This window comes from Sinocyclocheilus grahami, unplaced genomic scaffold (genome assembly GCF_001515645.1).
Source record: "Sinocyclocheilus grahami isolate Dianchi unplaced genomic scaffold, SAMN03320097.WGS_v1.1 scaffold1643.1, whole genome shotgun sequence".
In the NCBI taxonomy this organism is placed as follows: Eukaryota; Metazoa; Chordata; class Actinopteri; order Cypriniformes; family Cyprinidae; genus Sinocyclocheilus; species Sinocyclocheilus grahami.
In genome coordinates, this window is record NW_015506822.1 from 122063 (window position 1) to 149355 (window position 27293).

The 27293-nt window shown below is 38.1% G+C and overlaps 2 protein-coding genes across 2 annotated transcripts in view; both read right to left on the bottom strand.

The window, feature by feature from the left end:
- LOC107571742 (glutamate decarboxylase 2-like) overlaps positions 1-7919 on the bottom strand; it is a 14289-nt gene extending 6370 nt beyond the window's left edge. Inside the window, exons 1-10 of the mRNA XM_016258105.1 lie at positions 7151-7919; positions 6815-6877; positions 6361-6504; positions 5032-5146; positions 4858-4912; positions 4619-4735; positions 3143-3207; positions 2446-2524; positions 1279-1428; positions 591-698 (exon numbers count right to left, since the gene is read on the bottom strand). Of these exons, the coding sequence (XP_016113591.1) occupies positions 591-698; positions 1279-1428; positions 2446-2524; positions 3143-3207; positions 4619-4735; positions 4858-4912; positions 5032-5146; positions 6361-6504; positions 6815-6877; positions 7151-7223 (969 nt within the window). The 5' untranslated portion in view covers positions 7224-7919. The remainder of the gene's footprint in view (positions 1-590; positions 699-1278; positions 1429-2445; positions 2525-3142; positions 3208-4618; positions 4736-4857; positions 4913-5031; positions 5147-6360; positions 6505-6814; positions 6878-7150) is intronic.
- Positions 7920-9247: 1328 nt separating this feature from the next.
- Positions 9248-27293, bottom strand: part of LOC107571743 (myosin-IIIa-like) — a 43829-nt gene continuing 25783 nt past the window's right edge. Inside the window, exons 11-23 of the mRNA XM_016258106.1 lie at positions 25413-25454; positions 23821-23892; positions 23562-23642; positions 23262-23467; positions 22791-22902; positions 22553-22715; positions 20524-20647; positions 18641-19784; positions 17354-17498; positions 14777-14868; positions 14653-14693; positions 10433-10618; positions 9248-10210 (exon numbers count right to left, since the gene is read on the bottom strand). Of these exons, the coding sequence (XP_016113592.1) occupies positions 10096-10210; positions 10433-10618; positions 14653-14693; positions 14777-14868; positions 17354-17498; positions 18641-19784; positions 20524-20647; positions 22553-22715; positions 22791-22902; positions 23262-23467; positions 23562-23642; positions 23821-23892; positions 25413-25454 (2523 nt within the window). The 3' untranslated portion in view covers positions 9248-10095. The remainder of the gene's footprint in view (positions 10211-10432; positions 10619-14652; positions 14694-14776; positions 14869-17353; positions 17499-18640; positions 19785-20523; positions 20648-22552; positions 22716-22790; positions 22903-23261; positions 23468-23561; positions 23643-23820; positions 23893-25412; positions 25455-27293) is intronic.

Genomic DNA, 27293 nt, shown 5'->3' on the forward strand with positions numbered 1-27293 from the left:
ATATAATATATTAAAGCAGCTTCTATTAATTCATTAATTAAAGCACATATGCAGAACACGTTTAGTTCAATGTTAGTCATGAACATGAAGTCTAATCAACAATCGCAGCGTATTTATACAAGAGCCCACCCATTAATACATGCCATATAGGGGTGGGTTATATTATATTGTGATTATATCACAATGATAGACTGACACAGAAAATCTATTTGAATTGTGGAACAGCAACCTCACTGTAAAAAAAAAAAAAGGGAAAATGTCAGAATTTCTGTCTGTCCATTTTTGTGGCTATATTGTAACATTATTATTGGCATTATTGTGGGTAATATGCTAAGAGCGGTCAATGCACAGACTATCACTAGGTCTGTTTATGTGCTCTCTGAGATGTTTTGTTTGCTCAAACTAAAGAACAGCAGAAAAGTCATGCCAGTAGAAAAGGCCTGGTGTTATAGATACTGTGGTCAACTCCTTTGAACATTCTTCCTAATTCCTTTCTTTTCTAATTTCTCAATCTCTACCAAATATAAAGCACTGATGACAAGATGCAACAGAAGGCCAAAAGGCCATTAAATACATCTAATAAGACTTACCTTTCCATCAAACACCATACTGTATCCTTCCCTGTCCTTAATCTTGTTGTAGAGATACTCTGAAAGCTCCAGGCATTTGTCAATCTGAGCCTCAAAACCAATAGTGCCCTTTAGAGAAGAAGAGAGAGGATGAACATTGTGATAACACAATAAACCTCACTATACAACCAAACAATTTGGATGAACTACTGTCCCAAATGCCTTATAGCAGTCGTTTAAGGCAGGCCAGCTGCCCAGTAAAAGTGCTGATAGTAAATGTTCACTTTTCATGGGAATGGAATACTGGTTTACTAGTTTAATTCAGTGAATGGCATCCAGTTATCTTGGTTATTTTGCATTTTTAATCCACTTTTGTGTAAACAGCTTAAAATTTGACAGTCAGTTGTAATTACTTCCATTCATTACACTAGAAATGGTCTATTCGGGAGTATAGTGTTGTTTACTGCATATTTGGCAATTGTATTCATACAAAAAATGTATATACTGTGCACAGTGCACATGCTGCAGGAGCAATAATAAAAATATGACATGCTTGCAGTACAATATCATATTACACACACTTAAAATTGCAAAATTCTGAATACTACTAGAAACTTTACAAGAATTTGTCTGAACTCTTACTCATGTTATCTCTTGCAGCTGTAAGAACACAAAACGTAAATCTGAAAAAAATAAATCTCTACAATACCTTAGCTCTCCACATTAGCCATAGTTTGAAGATGTCCACATGGCGGCCGCACTGCAGGGCCTTGTCCCCTGTGTCATAGGACAGATCATAGTGCTTGTCCTGCTGGAACAGATAACAGGCCTGCATCTGATTGCAGCTCTGCATCAGACCCTGAAACACATAAGACAAAAAGGGCAAACAATTACAAAAAATAAAATACCTTGACGTTAGTCCATTAAAAGTCATTTAAAAAGTTGTTAAGGAATGTGTCTTTAATTTTGAGAAAAGCCCCAAGCAGCATTTGCTGGCAGGTGTCACTAGATCACACTTTTTTAAAGTTTGACTTAGTGGTTTAATACTGGCCTCTGTAATAATACGATGTGCTAATATGTTTTGGTTTTAATGAAGAAAGCAGACAGTCTCACCTCCTCTCGAACCAGCAGAGCCGAGCACTGCAAGGGTACAGCCATCATTTTATGGGGGTTCCAGGTCATAGAATTAGCCCTAAAATTGGAAATAATTGAAATTCCAAGACATTGTCCTTGAAATAGATGAATAGCTATACAATCACTTATTTTGATTCAGACAAGATTTCTCCCTTAGGCACTGTGCTGTGCAGTGAAAAGAAAAACGATCAAATCCATTTAATTTTATAAGGGGAAACTTTTCACACAGAAGTTTGTGGACTTCTCAATCATATTTTAGTCACGACTACTCTCTGAATGAATTTAACAAGCATTTATTGATAAAAATGAGGTGTACATTAGGTGTGTTTGGTCTTGGCTGACTAGATATGCTACACTACTGAGCAAGTACAAATACTTGCTCTGTTAAACCTGCTTCGACATAAAGATATTAGGAAACATTCTAATGCAAAAGGTAAAGAAGAACCCCTCATAGCAGATCTAGACAGGTGGTGCTGGGGAGGAGGAGGGCTAAAAATGAAAATTCTCATAGCTTGTGCAGAGACCGTGCACTGGCTAGCTTAGTCAGGATATAAAAGAGTTACACAGATGAAGAAGCGCAGCTGATAGGCTGCTGTACTAACATCGAGAGAACCACATTTGCTGGCAGGTGTCACTAGATCACACTTTTTTAAAGTTTGACTTAGTGGTTTAATACTGGTCTCTGTAATAATACGATGTGCTAATATGTTTTGGTTTTAATGAAGAAAGCAAACAGTCTCACCTCCTCTCGAACCAGCAGAGCCGAGCACTGCAAGGGTACAGCCATCATTTTATGGGGGTTCCAGGTCATAGAATTAGCCCTAAAATTGGAAATAATTGAAATTCCAAGACAATGTCCTTGAAAGAGATGAATAGCTATACAATCACTTATTTTGATTCAGACAAGATTTCTCCCTTAGGCACTGTGCTGTGCAGTGAAACAAGTCAAAAGAAAAATGATCAAATCCATTTAATTTTATAAGGGGAAACTTTTCACACAGAAGTTTGTGGACTTCTCAATCATATTTTAGTCATGACTACTCTCTGAATGAATTTAACAAGCATTTATTGATAAAAATGAGGTGTACATTAGGTGTGTTTGGTCTTGGCTGACTAGATATGCTACACTACTGAGCAAGTACAAATACTTGCTCTGTTAAACCTGCTTCGACATAAAGATATTAGGAAACATTCTAATGCAAAAGGTAAAGAAGAACCCCTCATAGCAGATCTAGACAGGTGGTGCTGGGGAGGAGGAGGGCTAAAAATGAGAATTCCTAGAGACCGTGCATCGGCTACAGAATACTAAAGAATTACGTAGATGAAGAAGTGCAGCTGATAGGCTACTGCACCAGCGCCGAGAGAACCAATCAGTGCATGGATAGTGTTTCATGATTTAGCAAGACATTTAGTCCATAGGAACTGCAGATTGTACTGACCTCTCGACTCCATTCAGCTTCCACCGATGTTTCCGGGACATTAGCAAACTTCCGCCCCATGCTCCCTGTATACACAAAGAGACAAAAGTAATTTTAAAAGCAAACAGAAACATGTACGTCTTTCTCATTGTAAAAAATGAGGTTTAATCTTGAGATACTAGATACAGATGTATGAGATCTGACCCAAAGTATCTTGATCTTTATTATAATTCTAAAAGTAGATATTGTAGTACATTTGTTTGCAGTACATTCAGCAATATATATATAAGGACATACTATTCTCAGCCCATTTGAGACCATAGAGCTGCTGCCTTTAGGTCAGATTAATGTCGATGAGTGGATTCAAATGCAATGCAAGTGTTTCAGCTTCAACATGCCACCATAATATGTCTGTGTTGCCGTAAAAATGCCAGCGGCGACAGCATCACCAGAGAAAAATGAATAATAATGAGGAATAAGATATCGCTATTAATCTGGTCAGCCCCATGAGAATGAATACACACATGTACACACTCACACAAAGTGAAGGTAATTCCTCTAATAGGAAACATTTAGATGAAGCTACAATTCTAAAAGAGGCCATTTAATACATGCTTGCTAAATTCACCCTATGCCACCTTTCAAACACAGCTGGTTCAGCATTAACAAATAATTTTTCCATTTTCCCGTAGATTATTTTTATGCAAAATATGCTGCAACCAAAAATTCTGGGTGGTGGTAGGGCTAAGTGTTTCTTTGCTAGGCGAGGTGTTCTGAGTAGTTTCTAGTGAATTGCTAGGTGGTTGCTAGGGTGTTCTTGTTGGTTGCTAGGGCACTGCAATATGGTTGCTATGGTGTTCTGAGTGTTTTTTTTTATTACATTACTAAGCAGTTGCTAGGGTGATGTTGTTCTGGGTTGTTACTAGGGCATGGCTATGCAGTTTCAGATTGGTTGCTAGGAAACTGCAGTTTTTAAGATGTTCTAGCCGTTTTTTAGTATTCAGTTTACTTTTTCAACTTAGTCTAACTTAGTGTGTAATGTTGCAGTTTGAGCTCGGACTACAGCGCGTTCTTGTGAAGTCATAAATTCACTCACTTAAATAATTCCCTCTAATGGAATACGCAAAAAAGGAGACGAGGCCTGGTTAAGCTGCGTTAGAGTCCATAGACTGTTAAAAAAAACCACTCTGAAACGTCCTGTTAAATCCATGGTTGCAAAGGTTCAAGAGTGAAAACCTATTCTAGTATAAACCAAAAACTAAAACCTATTCTAGTACACACCAGGAACTAAATCAAGACTTCGTAAAAGGGCATAATAGAACCCCTTTAAGGGCTCTAATGGAGTACAATTTAGAAGGTCCTCAGTTCTGCATCCAAAGAACAATACTTCAGATGTGCCAACACTGAGATCACTCTTGGATCCCTGTCCACTGTCTGTATTGCACAGATGAAACATTCAGGAAGTTCACGTAAGTTCAGGCAAGCAGATCTACTCACATCCACATGCATCCAGATATCATGCTTCTTACAGATGTCCGCTATAGCAATCAGGGGATCAAAGGCACCATAAACCGTGGTGCCAGCTGTGGCGCTGACAAAGAACGGCACATATCCCTGTGAGAAAGAAATCAGTGCATTATTCAAGGGCCCATTTTGCCAAAGGACCACAAAGATGATTTAAACAGACCCAAAAGAGATACGTTAGGCAGTCATGGAGACACGGTCATTGAAATTACCTTCTGCTTGGCTTCAATAATTCTCCTCTCAAGGTCGGAAGGAATCATTTTACCCCTAGAAGAAATGCGAGCAGTAAAGAAGTCATATGGTTTAGTGATTATAATGTTAAGACTTGCATTTCTCAATTGTGCAGTCAGGAAGAAATGCATCAAGTAGTGGTAATTCAGATTAACCTTTCATCAGCTTTAATACAGATGACACTTTCTGTACCAATTCCAAGTGCGGCTGCTCCTTTCTTGATTGAGAAATGGCAACAGCACGAAGACTGGAGCCACCTCATAGGTGAACCTGTTTGCACAGAGATCACGTGACCCAGTTGCACAAGCCAGAAAAAAATGTCATGACAAGCAAACATCATGTTTAGCAACTGAGGGGATTTTGCAACGGTCTGCAGGTTCTCCAGCAGTGTGTCACTGTCAGCTTAAGACAACTGTGGAAATGTAATTATTTCTGACAAGACATGAATTAAAAAAAATAATAGTAATCTAAAATATTTAACGTTTGATTTCTAAAATAACCAATAAAACAAAGCTGAATAAACATGTTTTCCTCCACAAACACTGTTACTTTGTTATTACAATGTTATTACATTGTATTAAGAATCTGTTAAATTTAAACTTTAATTCCCAACATAAAATGATTGTTCTTATTAGCCTGAATGTACATTTCATTTCCATCTCATTTTCTCTCTGTGAATTGCACAAGATGAGAGAGTGGAGGTTATATTTGCTGGTCTTAATGCATCAGCCTTATTCAGCCGTTCAACTGATATCTGCGAGGGTATGCCAGCCACCACAAAGACCAAGCCAAAATGTATGAAGGCAGAGAAATCTACGGTGGTAGAGAAGTGCAAAACAAATCATAATTCTGAAAACAAAATAACAAATTACAAACGCAAATGCAAGTCTAAACAACAAAATAACAATTTAGAACAATTCGAAAAGCCAATGACTCGCAGTTATCCATCTGCGCCACTGAAGCTGATGTTTTACAGCCACTTTTAACTACATGTAAATATACACTTCGTATTTTTTATTCCATAGTAAGGGCAATTCATACAATACATTTAAACTGAGCTACTTTAATACCATCTCCGAACTTTCTACCATGACTCTGCTGTTCTTCAGCTGGTTCTTCTCTGTATACGTTGATTGACAGATGTCTCGTCCAGTCAGCGATGAGTAATCCCAAACCAATGGCGCTGTCTCAAACGATTTATTCTATATTTTTACACACATAAATGTCATTTTAAAAATTGTTTTGGAAATGACATTTAAAAATAAGTATTATAGAGACGACGTGCAAAATCAAGATATATAGGTAATACAAATATAGGCCTATTACAACGCTTTTTAACGAATAATGCAGTCTGAATGAACATACCACAAAAACTAAAATAACTGGACATACATTTAAGTCCAATATAACCAACCATGAAACCAGCACATCAAATCAAGTTGGCCTTTTTTTTCAGTTGTGATAGCGATGTGATTGTGCTTTACCTGTTGAATAGAGATCAGAGAAAAACAGGGTGGCTTTGGAGCAGTTACAGGGTTTATTACAGCCGCAGCTCTCGGCTGTAGACCCATCTTCTGCTTTAACTGGAGCTTGAGCTGTTTTCTCAGCCTCCCCGACATTTAACAGAGCTACAGAAGAAACGATTACTCTATTAATAATAATAATACTAATAAAAACTGCATCTCACACACTGTATGAAAGAGTTACTTTTTTATAACTGCAACTAATTCGTTTCAGGCCTTTCAGAGTCTAGATTAAAATAAAAAAAGACAGAAAGAAAGAAAAGAAAACAAGCTTTAAATGTTCTTTAATGATACTGATCATATATAACCATATGCATGACAACACTGTTCTAATCTCGCGCTGCTTACAACCATAACATCTTTTAGGAAGGATACAAATAAAGATTGTAAATTTAGATGTTAAAAATAAACGTACCACATAATTTGGAGCCGATGCCTCCGGGGAATTTCTGGGCCGCCGCCTGACACCATGCTCTGGCTGAAACGATCAAGCGCGTGCGATTTGAACACCATATCCATCATACAACTTCCATTAAGAACACCAATAATCCATGGCGCGGAACTGGCCTTAAAATACCGAACTAAATGCTGTTGTTCATTATCACACGACACAGCTGACATGAGATTTCAAGGTTTTAAATGAACCTTGGCACAACAAATGTCGCATTTCTTTGTCTCACAGCCACTAATACTTAAAACACAATCATGCTGCACATTTTCAAGCTTCTTTTTTGAACGCCGTGTCACTTACGAGTGTTCGGGCTTTGACTGCCGTTTCCAGACGCGTTTTCAGCACCCAGAAACCAAAACCCGTGAGATGCCATCGCGAACAGAGCGGATCAGAGCAGCGACAGAGAAACTCGAGCAGCAGCCATCCAGACGCGCGTCAAGGGGGAACGGGAGCTGTCCGCAGCCGTGGTGCTGAATCCTGCTCAACGCGCCGGAAATCCAGTTGCGTGCGCGATGTATTTACAGTCACACCTGCCCAAACGCTTCAAATCAAGTGCTTTAACTGCTAAAGTGCTCTTCAAAGATATTCAAAGCCCTCCGATGGAGAACAGTCGAGACAGAGCGTCTATATTCAGGTGGTGCGCCGTGCGCAATGATTTGGAGCAGCTGGAGACCGTCACTGAACTCATGGAGAAACGCTGGCACTGATGGAAACACAGGCATCCAATGGCTCTCATTCTCTTTCACATATCTCAGCTGCAAATGCAAGTTGAGTGTGCACAGTACATTTTAAAAAGCACTTCTTGCAATACGTTGCGCGAGCTCTCCAACATGCAAACTTGCAACTTTAGTGGTAATAAAAGCTTCTTGTGGCGTAAAGATAATCCGCTTCACGTCACCAAAGAAATTCCGACGCGATTCAGGTCATGACGAACTATTTTGCGTAGTTAATCGTGACCACACACACTAATCTACGCCCCTCCTGGCGCACCACCCGCATCTGTGCTGAAGGCACAACAGTTTTTTTGTTTTTTTTTAGATTCTGTAATTTGCTTTAGTCCAGCAGTGAGCAGACTTCATCAGAAGCAGGAGGAGCTGCTCCATGAACCATGGCATTCAGATCTGCGGTCCACATCCATGCCCGTTTTTTTATAATTAAACCATTTCTAATTAAAAAGGAAACTGGAGACCCAGTTTCAGACCTGAACGGGAAAATCTATAATTAATAAAAGCATTACTGTGAATTTATTTATTCACAATACCATTCTCAATTGTGTGTGGCGATCGTGCGCAATGGCACATGTCATTTATTTCGCATGCATTTAATAAAATGAAACCTTAAATAAAGCAAAAAGTAATTATAATGATACTATAGTATGTAGAAAATAACAGGGTATACAAAATAATAATAAAGCAGAAAATAAGCGTTTTTTTGCCCACTTACATTAGATTGGTGAGGAGAAAACGAGAAAAATCACATAACCCAGTTTCAGACCTGAACGGGAAAATCTATAATTAATAAAAGCATTACTGTGAATTTATTTATTCACAATACCATTCTCAATTGTGTGTGGCGATCGTGCGCAATGGCACATGTCATTTATTTCGCATGCGTTTAATAAAATGAAACCTTAAATAAAGCAAAAAGTAATTATAATTATATTATAGTATGTAGAAAATAACAGGGTATACAAAATAATAATAAAGCAGAAAATAAGCGTTTTTTTGCCCACTTACATTAGATTGGTGAGGAGAAAACGAGAAAAATCACATAGAAGAGCAGGTCAAGGGAGCTGCATTGGAAAAAGAAGAAATTATATATATACAGTATATGTGTGTGTGCTGCTCAACGGCAATCCGTGTGGACACTATAAAATCAGCATCAGACTAAAATACAAACAAACATAAATGGATTTATTCTATCGGTTATGAAATTAAATTCATAATTTATGTTTGGAACCTGCGTTTAATATTATCTACATCCCTTAACCATATTTCCATTTCATCAGTGTTACCTAAACATTACTATTTTATCCAGAACATTTTAATATCATATAATGCATTTTACATTCTATCATATAATGTTACTATGTTGTTAATAATATTACATTTTCATATAATGTATTAAGGACACATAAACGGAATGCGCATAAGAAAGAAAAAAAACGTAATAATGAATAATATAATTATCATATTTTATAGTAACTTTAGTCTGCTCTGGGTTTAACATCAGCCATTATGTACATTTTAAGCATTTTACCATTTAATTAGACTGATTACAGAAATAACTAAGTATTTAGAAAATCATATTTACAAATAAGAGACATTTCAAGAATACACATATCCATATGTATTAAACAAACAAGTATATATTTAGATACAATTTAGATACAGTGCAGATACAAGTGGGGCATTTTTATAATGCACATGTTATTGTTTATGCAGAAACAATTCAAATATAACCTAATTGGTGCAAATATAAAGGTCAATATATGAATGTATTTAAAGACAAATCTTTATTCACAGAGAGACTTGCACAGAATGCATCAACGCCCAGCAAACATCAACTGCTAAACCTGAGTTAAAAATCAAACAAGGGCAGCACAAAAGTCCTGTCACCATCAGCTCTTTGGCGCCATCCATAAAAACATAATTTCTATCAATTTAAGTCTCTGATTAGTCAATTAGCATTACATTCTGTACAGCAAAATGCATTAAGTAGTCATTATTTACATAACTACTTAAACTAAAGTCAGCGCTTTCTGAAATAATGCAGAGGTTCTTTGGGAAGCCAAACCAAAATGGATTGAAAACATGATGCATTACATAAAGAAACAGCTCCCCCCCCCCAAAACAAAAAAAACCAAAAAACTATCTTAACCTCCAGTGAGCTGTACTGGATCACTGAGTTGAGTCCGATTTGTGAAAGAATCATCTTAACTAATTCAGACCTGACTCAAAAGAATGATTCTTTGATGAATCGATCATCACTTTGTGCTCTTCTTGACGATTAAAAGCCTCAGATTATTGTAACTCCATGGAAAAGAGCGGGTGGTACATTATTAAAAAAATCTCCTTTTGTGTTTCATACAAGAAAGAAATGCATATGGGTTTGGAATGACATAACGGTGAGTAAACGATGCCAGAAATGAAATTTTTTGGTGAACTCTTCCTTTAAGGACAAACAGTTTTTTGCTGACCTCGTCAGTCACCGACAGTATTTACAGAAGTTGTAAAGCTTGATGATTAGGGCTGTGTTAAAAGCCTTCGTCTCTGGGAGGTCTTCCTCAGTATCTTTCTGTAGTCATAAGGGTTGTCCTCACTTTGACTCTCTGTAGAGGGCATTCTAGAGAACGAGTGCCTGTGGACAGAGAGGGGCAGATAAAGCGTGACTTCACATGGAAATGAAGATGCAAGTGAGAAAGGGAAAGAAATCTGGGAGCTTTTTACGTCTTGATATCTGCATCTTCTGCTCAAACACATTTATCATGTCTGCCCTGCTGTGTGCTGCACTGAGGTCAACGGTTTGAAGATGGTATTTGTTAAACTCACAGAATGATGCAAATGTGTAATGTTCTTTCACCTCTTCTCCGTTGGGCTCTTAGGGAGATCGGATTTAGGGACATCAGACAGTGGTCTCTCAGAAGAGCGTGTTCTTTCAGTGGATGATCTCCGTTTGCTTGAGCGGCATCTGTCACTGGGCAGGCTTGTGGACTTAGTGCTGGACAAGCCCTGGTAGTACTGGTCATCATTGTCCAACCTTTTGGGGCTGGTGGGTGCATAGGAAAAGATGAATTTGTAACTAAAAGCTTCTTGTGAGGATCAGATCAAAACCTAAGCCTGTTCCTTCAGAAGACTCGGAATAGTCATGGCAAACATATTCCTGTTTACAATGCTGTATTTGTAATTCCTTGTTACATAAATCCCCCTCCTCGCCTTTAGCCAAAGCTTATCGCTCCCGATCATAAATAACATCTATTTTGTCATAACAGGCTGCTATTAATGTGTGGCCATTATGCCGTATTGAGTGCATTTCATGGCTGTTCTGCAGTATGTAAGCGACGGTCTTCAGGATTTATGACTGGCTTTTCGGCAGTGACTCAAATGGAAATGTTCTTTCAGTGGACTTTAACTCACTGTCTCAGGGCTTATCAGAAGCATTATGTAATGAAAACAGCCATCTATGAAACCAGCGAAGATAAGAGCCTACAGCCTGCCAGCAAGACCGCTGATGCAATTATATCAGTCAGCCCCACTGGCCTACTGATGCACTTCCAAACAAACAGAAAATAAATAAATAAACACAATTATTATTTTAATTCTATTTTTATTATACTATTGTTATTTAATAACATTTTATTTTTATAATAATATTGTAATTCAAATAATAAAGTATTAAAATAAAATATATTAATATGAAATTATATATATATATTGCATATTTTTGTCATAAAGAAAATAATAATAACAATAATAATAATCATCATCATTATAATAACCAAATATAAGCTTTTTTTCTAAATTGTAGTAATATTTGTTGTTCTGAATTTATGCTATTTCTTTTTTTTTTTTAATAAAGAACCACATCTGAATATGGAGAATTTGTGTAGAAAATGTCATCAAATGAATGTCAAAATGGCAAAAATAAAACATTAATATTAAAATATAAATATAATATTTTTGTATTACTATAAAAGGGTATTAAACATAATAATAATAATACTAATTTAATACTTTATGATATGATATGTAAAACAATAAAGTATTTAAGTGCTTGGAATACACACACACACACACACGCATATGACCACATCTGTGTAAGGATAATTTGTGTGGGAAACGTCATAAGTTTAATGTCAAAAAACCAAAAATAATGTATTTATAGAAAATATACTGTATATAAAAATACTTCTATATATTTATAAAAAAAAAATGTAATAATCTAATTCTTATTATTAAGATGAAGAATGTGTATGAAAAACTTGAAATTAATGCCAAAATGGAACAATCCTTATTTTCTCCAAGCAGAATACAAGTTATTTTTGTTTTCTTTAGATTTTGAGGTAACATGTGACTTGGGCATGGTTTTGAGGGATTCATTCATGTGGCAAAACAGAGTGTTTTGCTTCATCTGTTTGCTTTGTCTCTCTAGTTCTGCACATTTGTACTGCAGTACACCTTCATTAACTGCATGTCCTCAGCTCGCCCTTTTTTCTCCCAAGATACCTTATTGGTCCCCTATCTCTCACTCTGCTTTCTCTCTTTCCACAGCCAATCTCTTCCTCTATTTCTCTCTGACAGAACATGGGCCAGTTATCAGACAGAGCTAGAGGTTTGTCTGTCCTACTGACCTATCCGCGTCATCGTGCCTGGAGCTGATCCGTGCTGGTCGCTGAGGAAATACATCAAATACATCAATACGCACTGTGGATCGCCGGATCGGCTTTCATCCTTGAACGAAGCAGAGTCCAGCCCGGGGTCATCACATGTGGTTGCCACAAGCCCGCCGGCCACACCGTTCTCAAGCCCGCCCGCCTCCACTCACTCAAGCCCACCTGCCGACGCTCACTCAAGCAGGCCTCCGCTCACTCTAGGCCGCCGGCCTCCGCTCACTCAAGGCCGTGGTGTGTGACGCTGTTTCGTTGTGAAAGCGAAACTACTTTGTATGGCCTTCCAAAAGAGGACACGACTAAAAATCAGTGGTTAAGTTGTATTTACAACACTGTTCCAGAACAGTTTAACCTGTTCTGACTCACAGACTGTAAGTACATTCTTTATGAGAATTCATCCACTGACGATTCAAACGCAAGTTTTGAGCAGCGTAGAGTAGCTCTTGTTATTTGTCATTTCTCTGATCACAAATGCAGACATGGTTTTATGTTTACACGGCGCGATGCAACGCAACGCGTAAAGAGTCAGTATAAGTCATTATAATCCGTAATTATGTCCCCACTGGATGCAACAAATGTCTCGTTCATAATGGGTTTTAATGTTTTTGTCTCGTCGCTCCGGACAGGGCATCACAGTATAGTAAGGGTCGTAACATTTCCGTCACACGCTTGAGGTTTTCGGCCAATCACAACGCACTGGATTGCTGGCCAATCAGAGCACACCTCACTTTTCAGACCGATGAGCTTTGTAAAAATCGACGCGTTTCAGAAAGGCGGGGCATAGAGGAGAAACAATAATGTACAGTATGTGGAAAATAATGTTTTTTTTTTTACCTTAAACCGCATAAACACATTTCATTACACCAAATACACAAAATAATGTTCTTTTTAGCAACATCATATGACCTCTTTAAGATTTGAACCTATTAAAAGGTGGACTGGAGACAACACTGATACAATTTTTAAATTCATGTGTGTGTTAGGATTTAGCTTTATATCCAATGTTGGCAGATTTTTATGGGCTATGTTAGGAGCAGAATAGTGTAATACCACCTGTATTATTTTTAAGGTTTTTGTACTGTGCAAGTATGCAAATGTTCATACCCATGAAGGCATATTACATTTCTAATTTGTACACAACATAGAATATCTTATCTCACTATGCATAGCTTGATAACTATGCAAGACCTGTGTTTGATTTGATTGTTAACATCTCTCTTTTGCCTCTTTATCAGTTCAGACCCCCCAAAATAAAGACAATGGATTTCTGGATTATACAAAAATAAATGTAAAAGTACAAAAATAAAATGTGAAATGCAAAGTTTACACTATATCATTCAAACATTTGGGGTCAGATTTCTTATTTTATTTTTTAAGAAATTAAAACTTCTTTAGCAAGGATGCATTAAACTGATCAAAAATGAGAGTGAATACTTTTACATTGTTACAAAAATTATATTTTAAAAAATACTGTTCTTTTGAAATTTCTAATCATCAAAATGTCCTGAAATATTGCATCACGGTTTCCACAAAAAAAATATTAAGCAGAACAATTACTATATTAAGAAATGCTTCTTGAGCACCAAATCAGCATTTGTGACCCTGGACCACAAAACCAGTCTTAAGTGTCAATTTTTCAAAATTGAGATTTATACAACATCTGAAAGCGGAATACATACGCTTTTCATTGATGTATGGTTTGTTAGGATAGGACAATATTTGGCCGAGATACAACTATTTGAAAATCTGAAATCTGAGGGTGCAAAAAAAATTAAAATATTGAGAAAATCGCTTTTAAAGTTTTCCAAATAAAGTCCTTAGCAATGCATGTTACTAATCAAAAATTAAGTTTTGATATATATTTAGAGCAGGAAATTTTCAAAAAAGATATTTTATCATGATGATTTTTGGCATAAAAGAAAAATCTATAATTTTGACCCATACAATGTATTTCTGGATATTGCTACAAATATACCCCAGCGAATGGTTTTGTGCTCCAGGGTCACATATTAGAATAATCATGTGACACTGAAGACTGGAGTAATGATGCTGAAAATTAAGCTTTGCCATCACAAGAATCATTTACTTTTTAAAATATATTACAATAGAAAACAGTTATTTTAAGTTGTAATAATATTTTGGAATATTACTGTTTTAATCAAATACATGCAGCCTTGGTGAGCATACGAAAGTGTAAGGTTGAACGGTTGCATTTTTGAGACAATACATAACCTGTGAAATAAATAGGGTACAATTTCATAGCAAACCATATACTGTTTTCAAATACTAGTGTGTCATATGCAATGTGTGGTAGTATTCCATTCCAAACACAGCTTTTGTCATTCTGTCTGCAAAGCAGCTACATGAGAGGGCACATTTTTGTTTAGTATAACATGTCTTCTAATTGATTTACCTTTGTTTTCTTGGCCTCCTTTTATCGTCCTGGACAGACCTCTGGAAAAGACCCGGCATGAGAAATATCATTAAAGCTGAAGCCCAGAAAATCCTTAGATAGAGTGAGTGTGATGCTGACTCACGTGAATGAGTGTGTAGTATGTGGAGTCCTCTGGTGTGTTCAGGGTCTTTGGCTGTTGTGTGCGGCGAGATGTTCGTGACTGCTTTGTGTCGGCTGTGGATCAGAAAAATAAAAGGTGAAAAACAACAGGAAAAAACAATCAACATATAAATGGTGCATCGTGATATTTGACCTTGAATCCAATACTTTTAATCCCATTCAAGATGTGTTCTTATGCAAAGAGAATATAACAAATAGATCCCTTGTGGGGAGCACCATTGCTACACACAAAAGAATAGGATCAGCACACAACATCCAGCTGACCTTTGACCCGTTTGTTCTTATCGAACAAACCATACGGCATGGTTTAACCCTTGGGCCTCGTCATTTGTAATTATCCGCTAACAGTTAATCAGAAATGCCCTACCAGTGAAAGCATGTTCCTATACTGACACAGACATGAAAAAGTAAGAATGAGCATGAAGCTCTGTTCTAAACCCTAGCAGGGGTGCCGCTGTGGTTTCTGGGCCCCCTGAACAGCATATACCCTCAGTAAAAATTGTGTTCCGGGCACCTTCTCCCTCGTCGGGCCCATGGAATTGTCTTATTACTAAAGTCTCATTACTAAAGGAAATACATTTATAATTACTTTCATTTATCTTCCTTCGTCCACCATCAACTCATCAAAAAATATTCAGATCAAATTTTTGTAATATGATATGTATTTGAATTGCATATACAATTTCCATCCAATTGGATTACAGTTTTAAAATAAACAAACGAATGAATTTTTGTCAGTCATATAAAAACTGTTAAAATTTCTGTACTTAAAAAAAAAAATCATGGTTTATTATTAACTATTTGCATATATTTGATTTTCATTAAATCATAATTCATAAATAATATTTTCAGAATGCATTCAATCAAATTACTTAAAATCAGCACACATATTTCCATTGTGAGAACAATTCAAGTTATTCAGTTTATACTTATTAACTGAATACATTTAATTGTTTTCACAATGGAAATGAGGTTGGCGATGAGGTTAAAATATGAATAAGTGAATACATAATATGCATAAATCTTAAATTTAGGCCTAAATATTTTTATATGCACCTATGATGTCTAAAAAGAATTGGTAGCACCATTTTAGTCCTGTTTCACGTGCACATACTATATACTTATTACAGTAATTACAATAACTGGGTAATATTATGTAAGTACTAACCCCTAAGCTACCACTAAAACTAAACTTAACCCATGTAGTTACCTTATGTTACCAGTACTTTCTTAGTAAGTACACTTTAAATACAAGTGCAACCTCAAAAAAATGTAATGCTCAAAAAAGAGTGTTACCTGGAATGCCTTTGATACAGAATACTTCTTTGTCAAATATGATTTTTGGTTTATTGACCTTTGGTTTATTTGAATAATATCTGCTAACTCAAGCACTGTTGATCATGTAGAAAGGTCCAGTGTAAAGAAAATTTATTACTGTCCACCAGGACCAGAGGGTACGGCTGGAGAGTTGGTCATATTTATTGAATGTGTCTCTTGAAAGGTCATCAGCAATTCTTGATTGCTCAGAGGTATAAAGCCAATTTGCAGCTCTTATATTAATGCTTGCTGTAATTGCTGGGGCACTTTTGCATGCAATGCGATTAGCATTTAAAGACCTTTCATGTACATGGAAATGTGACTGGCATTCACTTCTTATTGTATGTGGAAACAATAATAATTGTTCCCACACAGAAAGACTCTGGTTAAGATGATTTATTATGACTTTGGAGCTTCCAAAGACATTTTACAATGACAATAAACCATTAATAAACATGTGACAGATGACAGCAAATGTAATCCCTTTAGCAAGATTTTGTAGAAGTTCAGCTTTCACAGATGAGATTAATGTGACAGAAGAAAACAGATCAGGAGGTCATATCTGTCAACACGGAAACCATAATCGCTGCTGACAGAATAATCTGATTTAATTTAGACACAAGGTGCATATCAGGAATAATAGAATCTGCGAGAATTACCCTTCCAAATGTAATTAGACATATCGCAACAAAAATCAAATGAAAAGCAGATCTTCTCAGCTGGGGGAATTTTTATGATGACACATCTTGTTGAGCCCAATTTGCATGTTGTGGCACTAAACATTCAATTTTTGATAAGATCAGTACTGTCAAATTGACAGCAAAAAAGTACACTGCAGGAGTTTAATTAAGGTAGAGTTTTCTTACTACAACCTATTTTAATCTTAAAAACAGCTATATTAATCCAACTTTGAAAATAACCAAAGCTACCCTTTAGCATACAGCAAAAAAAAAATAAAAATCTATAATACTAAATAACTCATTAGAGTTAAATTATAATTCAAGTACTTCACATATGCTTAGTCAGGACATCAACATAAGCGTGCTTCTTAAAAGCATGACAAAAGATTATTTAAAATGTACTTTAAAGTACAACTTTTAATATGACATTTCAAAGTGCACTTTTTAAAAGCATACTGAAGTGTCAACAAACATGGGGGGAGAACGATTGAAATGACAAAGACTTCAGACATGAATGGACATAATTCATAAAGGACATTTACCTGGTGGCTGGTAACAGCCCATGTAGCCATTCATAGGTTGTCCTTTCACAAACATTCCATTTTTGCTGGGGTTGAGCTGATGGGCAAGGATGATTTCATTTAACTTCTTCTGCAGTGATAAGTAATCTTCAGAGGCATTGGTTACCTGAGCAGGTTATAAAAAATGTCATCAACTGAATTTTGTGTAAAAACCTTACAATTCATGAGGCAAAGAATGCATATCTTAAAGGGATCCTATTATGCTATTTTATAAAGTCTTGATTTTGTTTTGGGGGTGTACTAGATACTAGGTCTCATACTAGGTTGTTCGAAAAACATTATTTTTCACATATTTTACATTATTACAACACCTCACTCTGCAATCTGGCATGAATGGCTCAAATAGTTCCTGTATAAAATGAAGGCCCGCTTTCTGAAATACGAAATGTGCTGCGATTGGTTAGCTGGGCCAGTGTGTGTTGTGATTGGCAGCACTCTGCGCCTGGTCGGGAAATGTCATGCCCCTTACCATAGCCGTCTGCGAGCTTCAGTGTAAATATTGCATCAAAATCAAATAAATTTGAGCATGATTTAAACCCGGATGATTGTAACCACTCTAAGTTTGTCTGCCTTGGGAAAGCTAGCGTGTTTCCTTCTTAGTGATAACACTCCCTGCCTTCTCTAATGCAGCTCAACCAGGTCTCGCCCCATTCGTCGGTATTTGTGAGATCACAAATCCCGGAAAATATGTGTTGTAGTCCAAACGAGTCATTCGTTGTAGGTTTTGAAAAGTGATTTCTGTTAAATAAAATATCTCCTTTTGAATTAGACTTTGAGCTCTTTAACTTCACAGATCTTTTTTATGCTCAATCAGCAAAACTACAGACTAACTTGAAACAAGTGACTAAGTTGAAAAAGTGAAAAAGCATAATAGGACCCCTTTAAATCAAATCTCATGCTATGATGCTACTCTTTGACAGATTAGTCCATTGAAAAATAAAAGGTCATCATTTACACTCCTTCATATCTATTCATAGACATTCTTTTATTAACCAAACACAAAAGGGCAGAATTTGGCAGAATGTTCATGCTGCTCTGTTCCATACAGTACAAAGAAAATTACAAAAAAAAAGCATCACAATAGTGGCCAACCAATACAACTCTTTTTAATTTTTGGAGAATCTAAATTTCACCTTTTATGTTCCACAGAAGAAATAAAGGTTTGGATTGATAATCCGGGTGATTAAATGATGACAGATTTGTCATTTGTGGGTAAACCTACACAAAAACAAAAAAAAAATGAATCACCTGTTTGAAGAGCGATTCCACTTCCTCATCCTGTTTTTGTGATTTTTCTTTCAGGTTCTTTCTGTCTTTGTAACCTCTAAAATTGCTCTGCATTTTAATGGCTGCCTGCTCCTCATCATATTGGGCTTCCTCAGTCTGAGAATCCTCCTCTTCTTCTACCCCCTTCCGTTCCAGCTGAACATCTGTGATGTCCAGAGCTCCCTCATTCTCCTGCTCCTCCGCCTCTTGTGCCATTTCTTGTTCTTTTCCAATGGCTCCTTCTCTCTCTGCTCTAAATCTCTTTCTCTCCTGGTGCCCTCTGAAATTGCTCTGTAAAACAGTTGCAGCATGTTCTTCATCTGTCCCTGGAGACTGACTGTCTTGCTCGAATTCTAATGGAGGTGGTGGAAGTTCCTCAAGAGAAATGTCTAGTTCTGAAGCATCTGGATTAGCCATTTCTTCATTTGTCTTTTTCTTGGGGATTTTGCCTTCCTCCTGGAGTCTTCTACGCTCTTTGTGGCCACGGAAGTTGCTCTGAAGAACCACAGCGGCTTTGGCTTCTTCATCTTCTCCTGGTGGTTGAGCTGGAGTCTCATCTTCCTGTTCCATTTCCTCAGTGAATTCCATCAGTTTTTCTGGAGGTGGTGGATCTGGAATAGGAAGCTCCTCATCAACTGGAGGACTCTTTGTCTCCTTCCCTCTAACCGGCATCTTCCCCTCCTCTTGGAGTCTTTTACGTTCTTCATGACCTCTGAAGTTGCTCTGGATAACAGTGGCTGCCTTGGTTTCCTGTTCATTGTTCTCATCTCCTCCACTCGCTGCCTCTTCCTCAGCCTCCTTCCCTTCTTCCTCTATATTCTCCTGTACTTCCTCTTGTATAACATCCCAATTTTCTCCAGAAGTGGCTTCTTCAGGGGTGGATGAGGAAACGGCCAGCTCTTCCCCGGTCAAGGTCTTATTCCGTTCCCGACGCTCCTTGTATTTCTTCCTTTCTCTGTAACCTCGGTAGTTGCTCTGGAGGACCACAGCGGCGTTTTCATCAGCATCATCCATTACCACTGCACCTCCTTCCTGTGGAGGTTCCTCTGAAACTGGACCTTCTGATTCTGATGGGGCCTCCGCCACTTCTTCCGTCTTCTCAGCTTTTTCCTTCTGCATGGATTCCCTGTGTAAAATTATTCAGTTTATACCAACATAGCACTGTTGACTTCTTGATTCTATGTGTACCTTGCTCTGACTGGTCAATTGCAGCATTAAGCACTCTAAGATTTCAGTATATTCATCCATTCACCTTCCAAACCACTTGTCAAATATACGGTTGCTGGGATGCTGGAGATCATCCCAGGGAAACACCCTGGTTGGGTGGCTAGTCCACTACATGCAGATGGATACACCTTCACACCTATGGAAAATGTAATGTCTCCAATTCACCTATCCTGCATGCATTGCATGGATTGTCGGGGAAACCAGAGCACCCCAGGATGTGGGAAAAAGCTACCCTAACTCAGCCAGGACTTAAACCAATTACCTTCATGACCCTTCAAGGTTGTTCAATATCCCAGTGTTACTGGTGTATCTTGTATCACGTTACACCTTCTCCCTTTTCATACCAACACAAGTTGTAATAGCTGTTGTAACTAATCTTGCAAATTTGGAAAAAATGGTCTTGCAGGACTTTAGTATTAATGTTATGGTCAGCATATACTTTTGTTATGCTAGATTTAAACCAAGAAAATAAAGACAACTCTTGGAAAAACAAGGAACCAGTAGGACAAAGTGCTTGATGATGGAGAATTTAAAATGGTCTCTAATTGATGGACCTTTGATTGAAAATTATGGATTTTATTTCTAAAATAATCTACAAGTAAGAAGATAAAATCATCTAGAAGAAGAACAGGTCTTACTTTTTCCTCTTGAAGCTTTTCCTCTCTTTGTGTCCCCTGTAATGGGCCTGGATCTTTGCAGCAGCTTTGATCTTCTCATCTAGTAACTCCTTGTATTTCTGCCTTGCCAGATATCCTCTGCACACTGTATGAAGAGGCCATGATTTAGTGTAAGTCTTTGCCTTCTAAACTCACTTAATACAGTATCCTCCAGTGGTGGAAAGAGTACTGAAAAAATATACTCAAGTAAAAGTACCATTAACTTCCAAAAAATGTAGTGTGAGTAGATTAAAAGTACTTGTCCAAAAAACTACTTGTGTAAGAGTAAAAGAGTAGCCTATTTAAAAGTACTCATGAGTAGTGAGTAGTGAGTACTGAGCTGTGGTTCTACCCCCTCATAATAAACGCTGTACACAGCAATGGATACATTTTAAAAACGTTGTACATTCTGTAATTCACATTATCTTATTTGTCATAAAGAATGAAGAGTATCTATCATCCAGCCGTTTTAATTTTGACTGCCAACACTTTAAAATACACCAAAACAGCACGGAAACAGTATTCAGTTGAAGAAAAGATGAAAGTTATTCTCAGTACAATCATCCCCATTTAAATCATAAAGTTTGAAAAAATAGATTTAAAATCATGTGTAAGGCCACTGTGACAGCCTATGCTGTTGGCACATAAAATATTTTAACAAAAATGCACATTGTTCTAGAAGGATGGCAAATTCATGCCATACCTTTTACACATTTACTCGAATTGTTATGCTGATAATACAATTTGTAAGGAAAAATGCATTAAATAGTGAGGTATTTCTGGTGAAACTTTTTCAAAGGAAAACACACACGCATGTCTCTTTGCTGAGCCGCGGCGGTCTCAGTGAATCAGCAGCATCCACAACTGAACGGAACAAAAAGTGTTGAACTTGAAAATTGTTTTTGTGCAAGTGCACTTGCTAAATAAAGGCGGATTGTATAAAATGGATTAAAAAACCCCGTTTATTAACGAGCTGCAGTTTTATTACATCACGCGCTGGCACAGATGCAGTATGAGGTGCAGATTTGGTCCTCAATTTGTGTTTCCAAATCCAAAGAGATATTCTTTATAAAAGTTCAGAGTCAGCCACACCTACCTAAAACGGCTCGTTCTAACACGCCCCCACATATCTACCTCAGGAAGCGGAGTCCAGTCACATGTGGTTGCCGCTCATTCATCGCATTTCCGGCCTCAGCTCAATCTATCCCGGCCTCAGTGCACGCTAAGCCGGGGCTTCTGCTCATGCTAGGCCGCTGTGTTTTTCGTTGGGAAAGCGAAACTACTTTGTTTGGTCTTCCAAAAGAGGACACGACTAGAAATCAGTGGTTAAGTTGTATTTACAACTCTGTTCCAGAACACTTAATCAGTAATTATGTCCCCACTGGATGCAACAAAGGCCTTGTTTGTAATGAGTTTTAATGTTTTTGCCTCGTCGTTCCGGCCGGGACACGGTATCAACAGTATGTGAGGGGCGTAACATTTCCGTCTCACGCTTGAGGTATTTGGCCAATCACAACACATTGGATAGCTGGCCAATCACAGCACACCTCGCTTTTTCAGACTGACGAGCTTTGTAAAAATCGACGCGTTTCAAAAAGGCGGGGCATAGAGGAGCAACAATAATGTACAGTATGTGGAAAATAATGTGTTTTTTTCACTTTAAACCGCATAAACACATTTCATTACACCAAATATACAAAGTAATGTGCTTTTTAGCAGCATCATATGACCCTTTTAACATATTAAGTTAGAGGAAGACGCGACTGAATTGATGCTTGAAGAATGCACTTCCAGCAGCCATGATAAACAGTTGGCGGTTAAAGTTTTCTATGCATAATTTGATTTGACGAAAGTCACGAGACCTATTACTCTCTATCCAATCACGTTGATGGATAAAAATTAAATTAAAATAAGCATGTACCAACCACAAACAGAGGAAAATAGCAGAGTAAAAGTACCGATACCTCACTTAAAATGTAATTTTGACATCTAGTCAACAGCATGAGCTTACCTGACTGCAACACCACAGCACTTTGTTCTCTCTTTTCCAGCATCAAACGGTATCGTCTGAATGCCAGCAAGCCTCGTACATATGCTTGGACTAGAACAATCCGGTCTGTGGTCTGCCTCACCATCAGATTCAGCTGCTCTGCGTGATAGTACTTAAGAAAGACCTGAACACATAACCATCAGACTTATGAAGTTTGCTGAACAACAACAGCGGTTATTAATGCCTTTCATTCACAAACCTTTGTTTTGCCCAGAGCCCAGTTCTCTAGTTTGACCTTCTCCAAAATAACAGCACATGTCTCTGGATTCATTGGTGGCTCCTCATTGGCTCTAAATGCTAATATAGAGTACCTGAAATAGACCAATGGTTAGTAAAAGGCAACACTAAACATAACAACTGAGAAATTATAGACTAAGGAGTCAATCTCTTTTCCACCAGCAATGTGCGAGTGCCGGTATCGGAAATGGTGGGTCCATTCTATGCATTTCCACAGACAAAAATGTGGTTCTTGCCAGTTTTTGATGGCTGTTACTTTGGATGCTAATATACGTTTTCAAAACTAAGACCAAAGACCATTATTTGAAAAACAGGCCAGTTATGAGACAGGTCCCTTGGCAGAGTATTGGCTCCAGCACTAACATAAACACCATTTAGGTGGAAAAGGGGTTCATGCACATGGATTTACAGTAATACGTAGTATCTCTCCAACCTCTCAATGAAGTTATTGAAGAGAATGCGATGAGAGTAGCCCTGTCTGCGTATCTTAGCTGTCTCTAGAATACCAGTGTAGCGTAGTTGAATCAGAACCTTCTCCCTGTCGAACTTGTGGGCTTGACGATCATTGTTGGGTTTTATGCAACGCACAAATTGAGGCTGGCCTGCCACCATCTTTGATAACAGATCCATTAGAGAATACTGCAAAGTATAGTTGAAAATAAAGCACGACTGTGAACATGAGTCTGATGGTTTTTATTGGTTCTTTTCATTATTATGTCTTCAAAAGTCTTACTCTGAAGTAAGAGGCTACAGTTTGAGTCTTCATGTTGGTGGTCTCTCTTGGGTGATGTGTGATGTCTCCCGTGCTCTCCGCCTTTGCAAACACAAAACATTCAGCATGCTGAAAACTTGTGGTCATAAAAATTGACAGAAGGGATATTGGGGTCTTTTTTATAAACATAAAATTATCTGTTTATAATAAATTTATGCATGTTGCCTCTTGGAGAAAAGTTTTATAACAAAGCCAAAGGTCAGGGTAAACACACAATCACCGTTTGTACAGTGTCAACAGGCAAGGCAAGCATTGTTTTGTCATGGGTGGGAGTTAATTTCCGGGAGGAAGACTGAAAAAGAAATGCATAAAGATTGTGATAAGACAGTCTGATTTGAATCCATAAAAACTATTTAATTCTAATTTGTAAAGGAATAATATTAATTAAATTAACTGCAGGATTTATTAGCAAAGCAATCTAACAAGTATTAATTTATGTGGCACTTTTGCCAAACATCAATAGGGCCAAATTCCTTCTTTAAAACAGCCATGCATATTTCACCAGGTTATATAATCAAGGTGTTTCAACATTGAACAAAGCAGAATCTCACTGACACCGGTGCTTTTATTTTACGTGGGATAAAATGAATGGAATCTTTCATGTGAAATTTTCTAAAGACAGCATGCTTAAATATGCAAACGAATGATAATGTATGCAGGTCTTCATCAAAGACATCAGTTCAATATGTTGAAAAGCCTCACTCATTTCAGAGTGCAAACTGAATGTGAGCTCTAACTAGCTCATGTGTTCTCTTAATAATTCCATAGGGAAAAATAAACTTAATGCAAAAAAAAAAAAAACTTGGAACACAGATGGTTTTTAAAATGCAACTGCACATAAACACATGAAGCCAATTCTCCTTAATTCCACAGGGACACTCAATTCTAATGTGTATTATATGAACTAATCAAGCTGTAAATCAGTCAGTCTACACAAGCATTAGCCATTAGACAGCTGGTAGGGTCACATGAGAAGATAGTCTTTCATTCGCACAAACATGGGTCATTTTCAGGAAATGGTGCCAAGCGTATCTCTCCATGATTACTGATGCAATCAACAGACCTTTGCTGCATTAGCCTATTTGATAGATCTAACTGACTGAACAAAACTATTAACTAACTAATTTTACTAGATAATTGTTTGATTTTCATAAAATAAGTCATTAAAATATGTTTCAAAATATGTTTAGGTATGCTGACATAAGCCCTTTTAACTTCTTTTTGACCAAACTGTGAATTTGTCTTTCAGTCTTTATCAGTATTTCATTGTTTATTGACCTCATCAAACACAACATTTCAATATATTTTCAGTATCTTTTACAGAATCACCCATAATAGTTCCGTTTCTTCACATTTTTGTTATCAGTAATGACCATGAGGTGTTTTGTGTTACACTTTCGGTTATTTAGTTGCTGTTTATTGCATTACTTTAGTGTCATGTGTGTTGCCCTGATGGTGCTTGCTTTGTCTTTGTGCGCAGGTAGAAATATCTCTTTAAAGTAACAGTAGCAAGTTACAACTTTTTGCAGCTTGTGCACCCTCTATATATCACCCTCTATGTAATTCAGGTGTACCAAATGCATTACTACAAATGGTTATCAGTCCATTGGTCTGGTCCTGGTAATTTGGGCCTGAGGTAATAAAAAATATTTCTTGAAAATTCAGAGGTAACTTTTTCAACCTTTTTCTGAGAAAGACCCACATATAGACAGACATACACTGAAAATGTGAGCACAGTGTTGGCTCACAAAAGGCGCCTATCCTCTATGAGCATGTCTCTAATGTACAGCACAAATACTATAGGATCATTACCTCAGTGAATGATACAGTACTGAACAACATAAGACCTTCCAACTTTAGACAGAAGACATTATAGGAAGGTGGAATGGAAAAGTGAATGATGGGTATGGAGTGTGGAGAGACAAAAAGAAATAAGTTCAGTACATTCCAAAAAGTGAAAGTACTGATGCTCCTATCAAAGAAAAACTCATAACCATAAGCCTAACTAACTTATGAATGCCTACATTTATACATCAACACCTAGCAACTTCTTGTTGCTAATTTCACATGCAGTGAGGTTAGCCAATCATAACAGTCATTTACATTTGGAAGTCTTAAATGTACAGTAACAATAACAGAACAATTCAGAGCTGCTAAGAGGACATGGTGATGGAAAAACGTATGAGTTGGGAGGAAAAATTATATTTCAATGCATTGCATTCTCTCCTAAAACTATTGCCTTTCCCTGAGAAACTTTGCATTCACTCACAAAACATTAGCATTCTCTCGCAAACTATTGTGTTCCCTCAATAAACTTTGCATTTGCTCAAAAACATTTGTGATCTCTTCTAAAACTATTGCGTTTCCCTGAGAAATGTTGCGCTTGCTCACAAAACATGTGCCTTCTGTCGAAAAAACGTCCCAGGTTACGTATGTAACCATGGTTCCCCGAGGGGACGAGACGCTGCTTCGGAAAACGCTAGGGGAACGCCTTCAGCGATACCAAGCTCTGAATCATATGTGTAATCAGTCGAACAATGGGCGAGACGTCCGCGGCGGGTGACGTCATGACCAGGAAGCTTTAAAAGCACGTGAGGTGCCGCCGGCGCTAGCTTCTTAGGAGTGAAGCAAGCTCTAGTAGGGATGCTGGAAGTATGGCCTTGCGACGCAGCATCTCGTTCCCTCGGGGAACCATGGTTACATACGTAACCTGGGACGTTCCCCTTCGGGAACTCGAGCTGCGTCGGAAAACGCTAGGGGAACGAGATGTCCACGCCACCAGACTTGCAAATCCCTGCCTGGTGTGAAAGGGCACGGCTATGGCAAGAGAACAGAGGGGCCTGGATTGGCATGCAAATCTAGGTCATAGAACCTGACGAAAGTGAGGGGCGTAGACCATCCTGCAGCGTTGCAGATGTCCTGCATAGGAACTCCTGCCAGAAAGGCCTTGGAGGCCGCCACACTTCTTGTCGAGTGAGCCTTGACCCCCAATGGTGAGGGGAGATCAGAGGACTCATAGGCAACAGTAATGGCATTAACTATCCACCGGCTGAGGGTCTGTTTGGAAGCAGGATGACCTCTCTTATGGGGACCATAGCACACAAGCAGTTGGTCCGCCTTTCTCCACTGGGCAGCTCTGTGGACGTAAGTAATGGACGTAATGCTCGCACTGGACACATACAATTAAGCCTCTGCTGGTCAGGCTCCCTAAAGGGAGGAGGATAAAAAGCCTGGAGTACGACAGGCCGTGGTGTAGAGGAGGGGACCTTAGGGACATACCCTGCACGAGGGTATAAAAAAATTTGGCCAGACCGGGCGCAAGGTCGAGATAGGAAGGAGCCACAGAAAGGGCCTGCAGATCCCCAACTCTCTTTAGAGAAGATACAGCTAAGAGAAACACAGTCTTTAATATAAGAAGACGATCCGATATCTCCTCGATAGGCTCAAAGGGAGGCCTATAGAGAGCTTCTAACACCACAGCGAGGTCCCAAGGAGGGACAAAAGATCGTACCTGAGGCCTCAGCCTCATCACACCGCGAAGGAAACGTGTAACCAGAGGGTCCTTGCCCACCGAGTGACCACCAAGAGGGGCGTGGTAGACCTTCAGGGTGGAGTGGGTTAACCCCGCGGAGAAACGGGCCTGCAGGAACTCCAGCACTGTACCAATCGGGCAGTTAACTGGGTCAAGCAGGC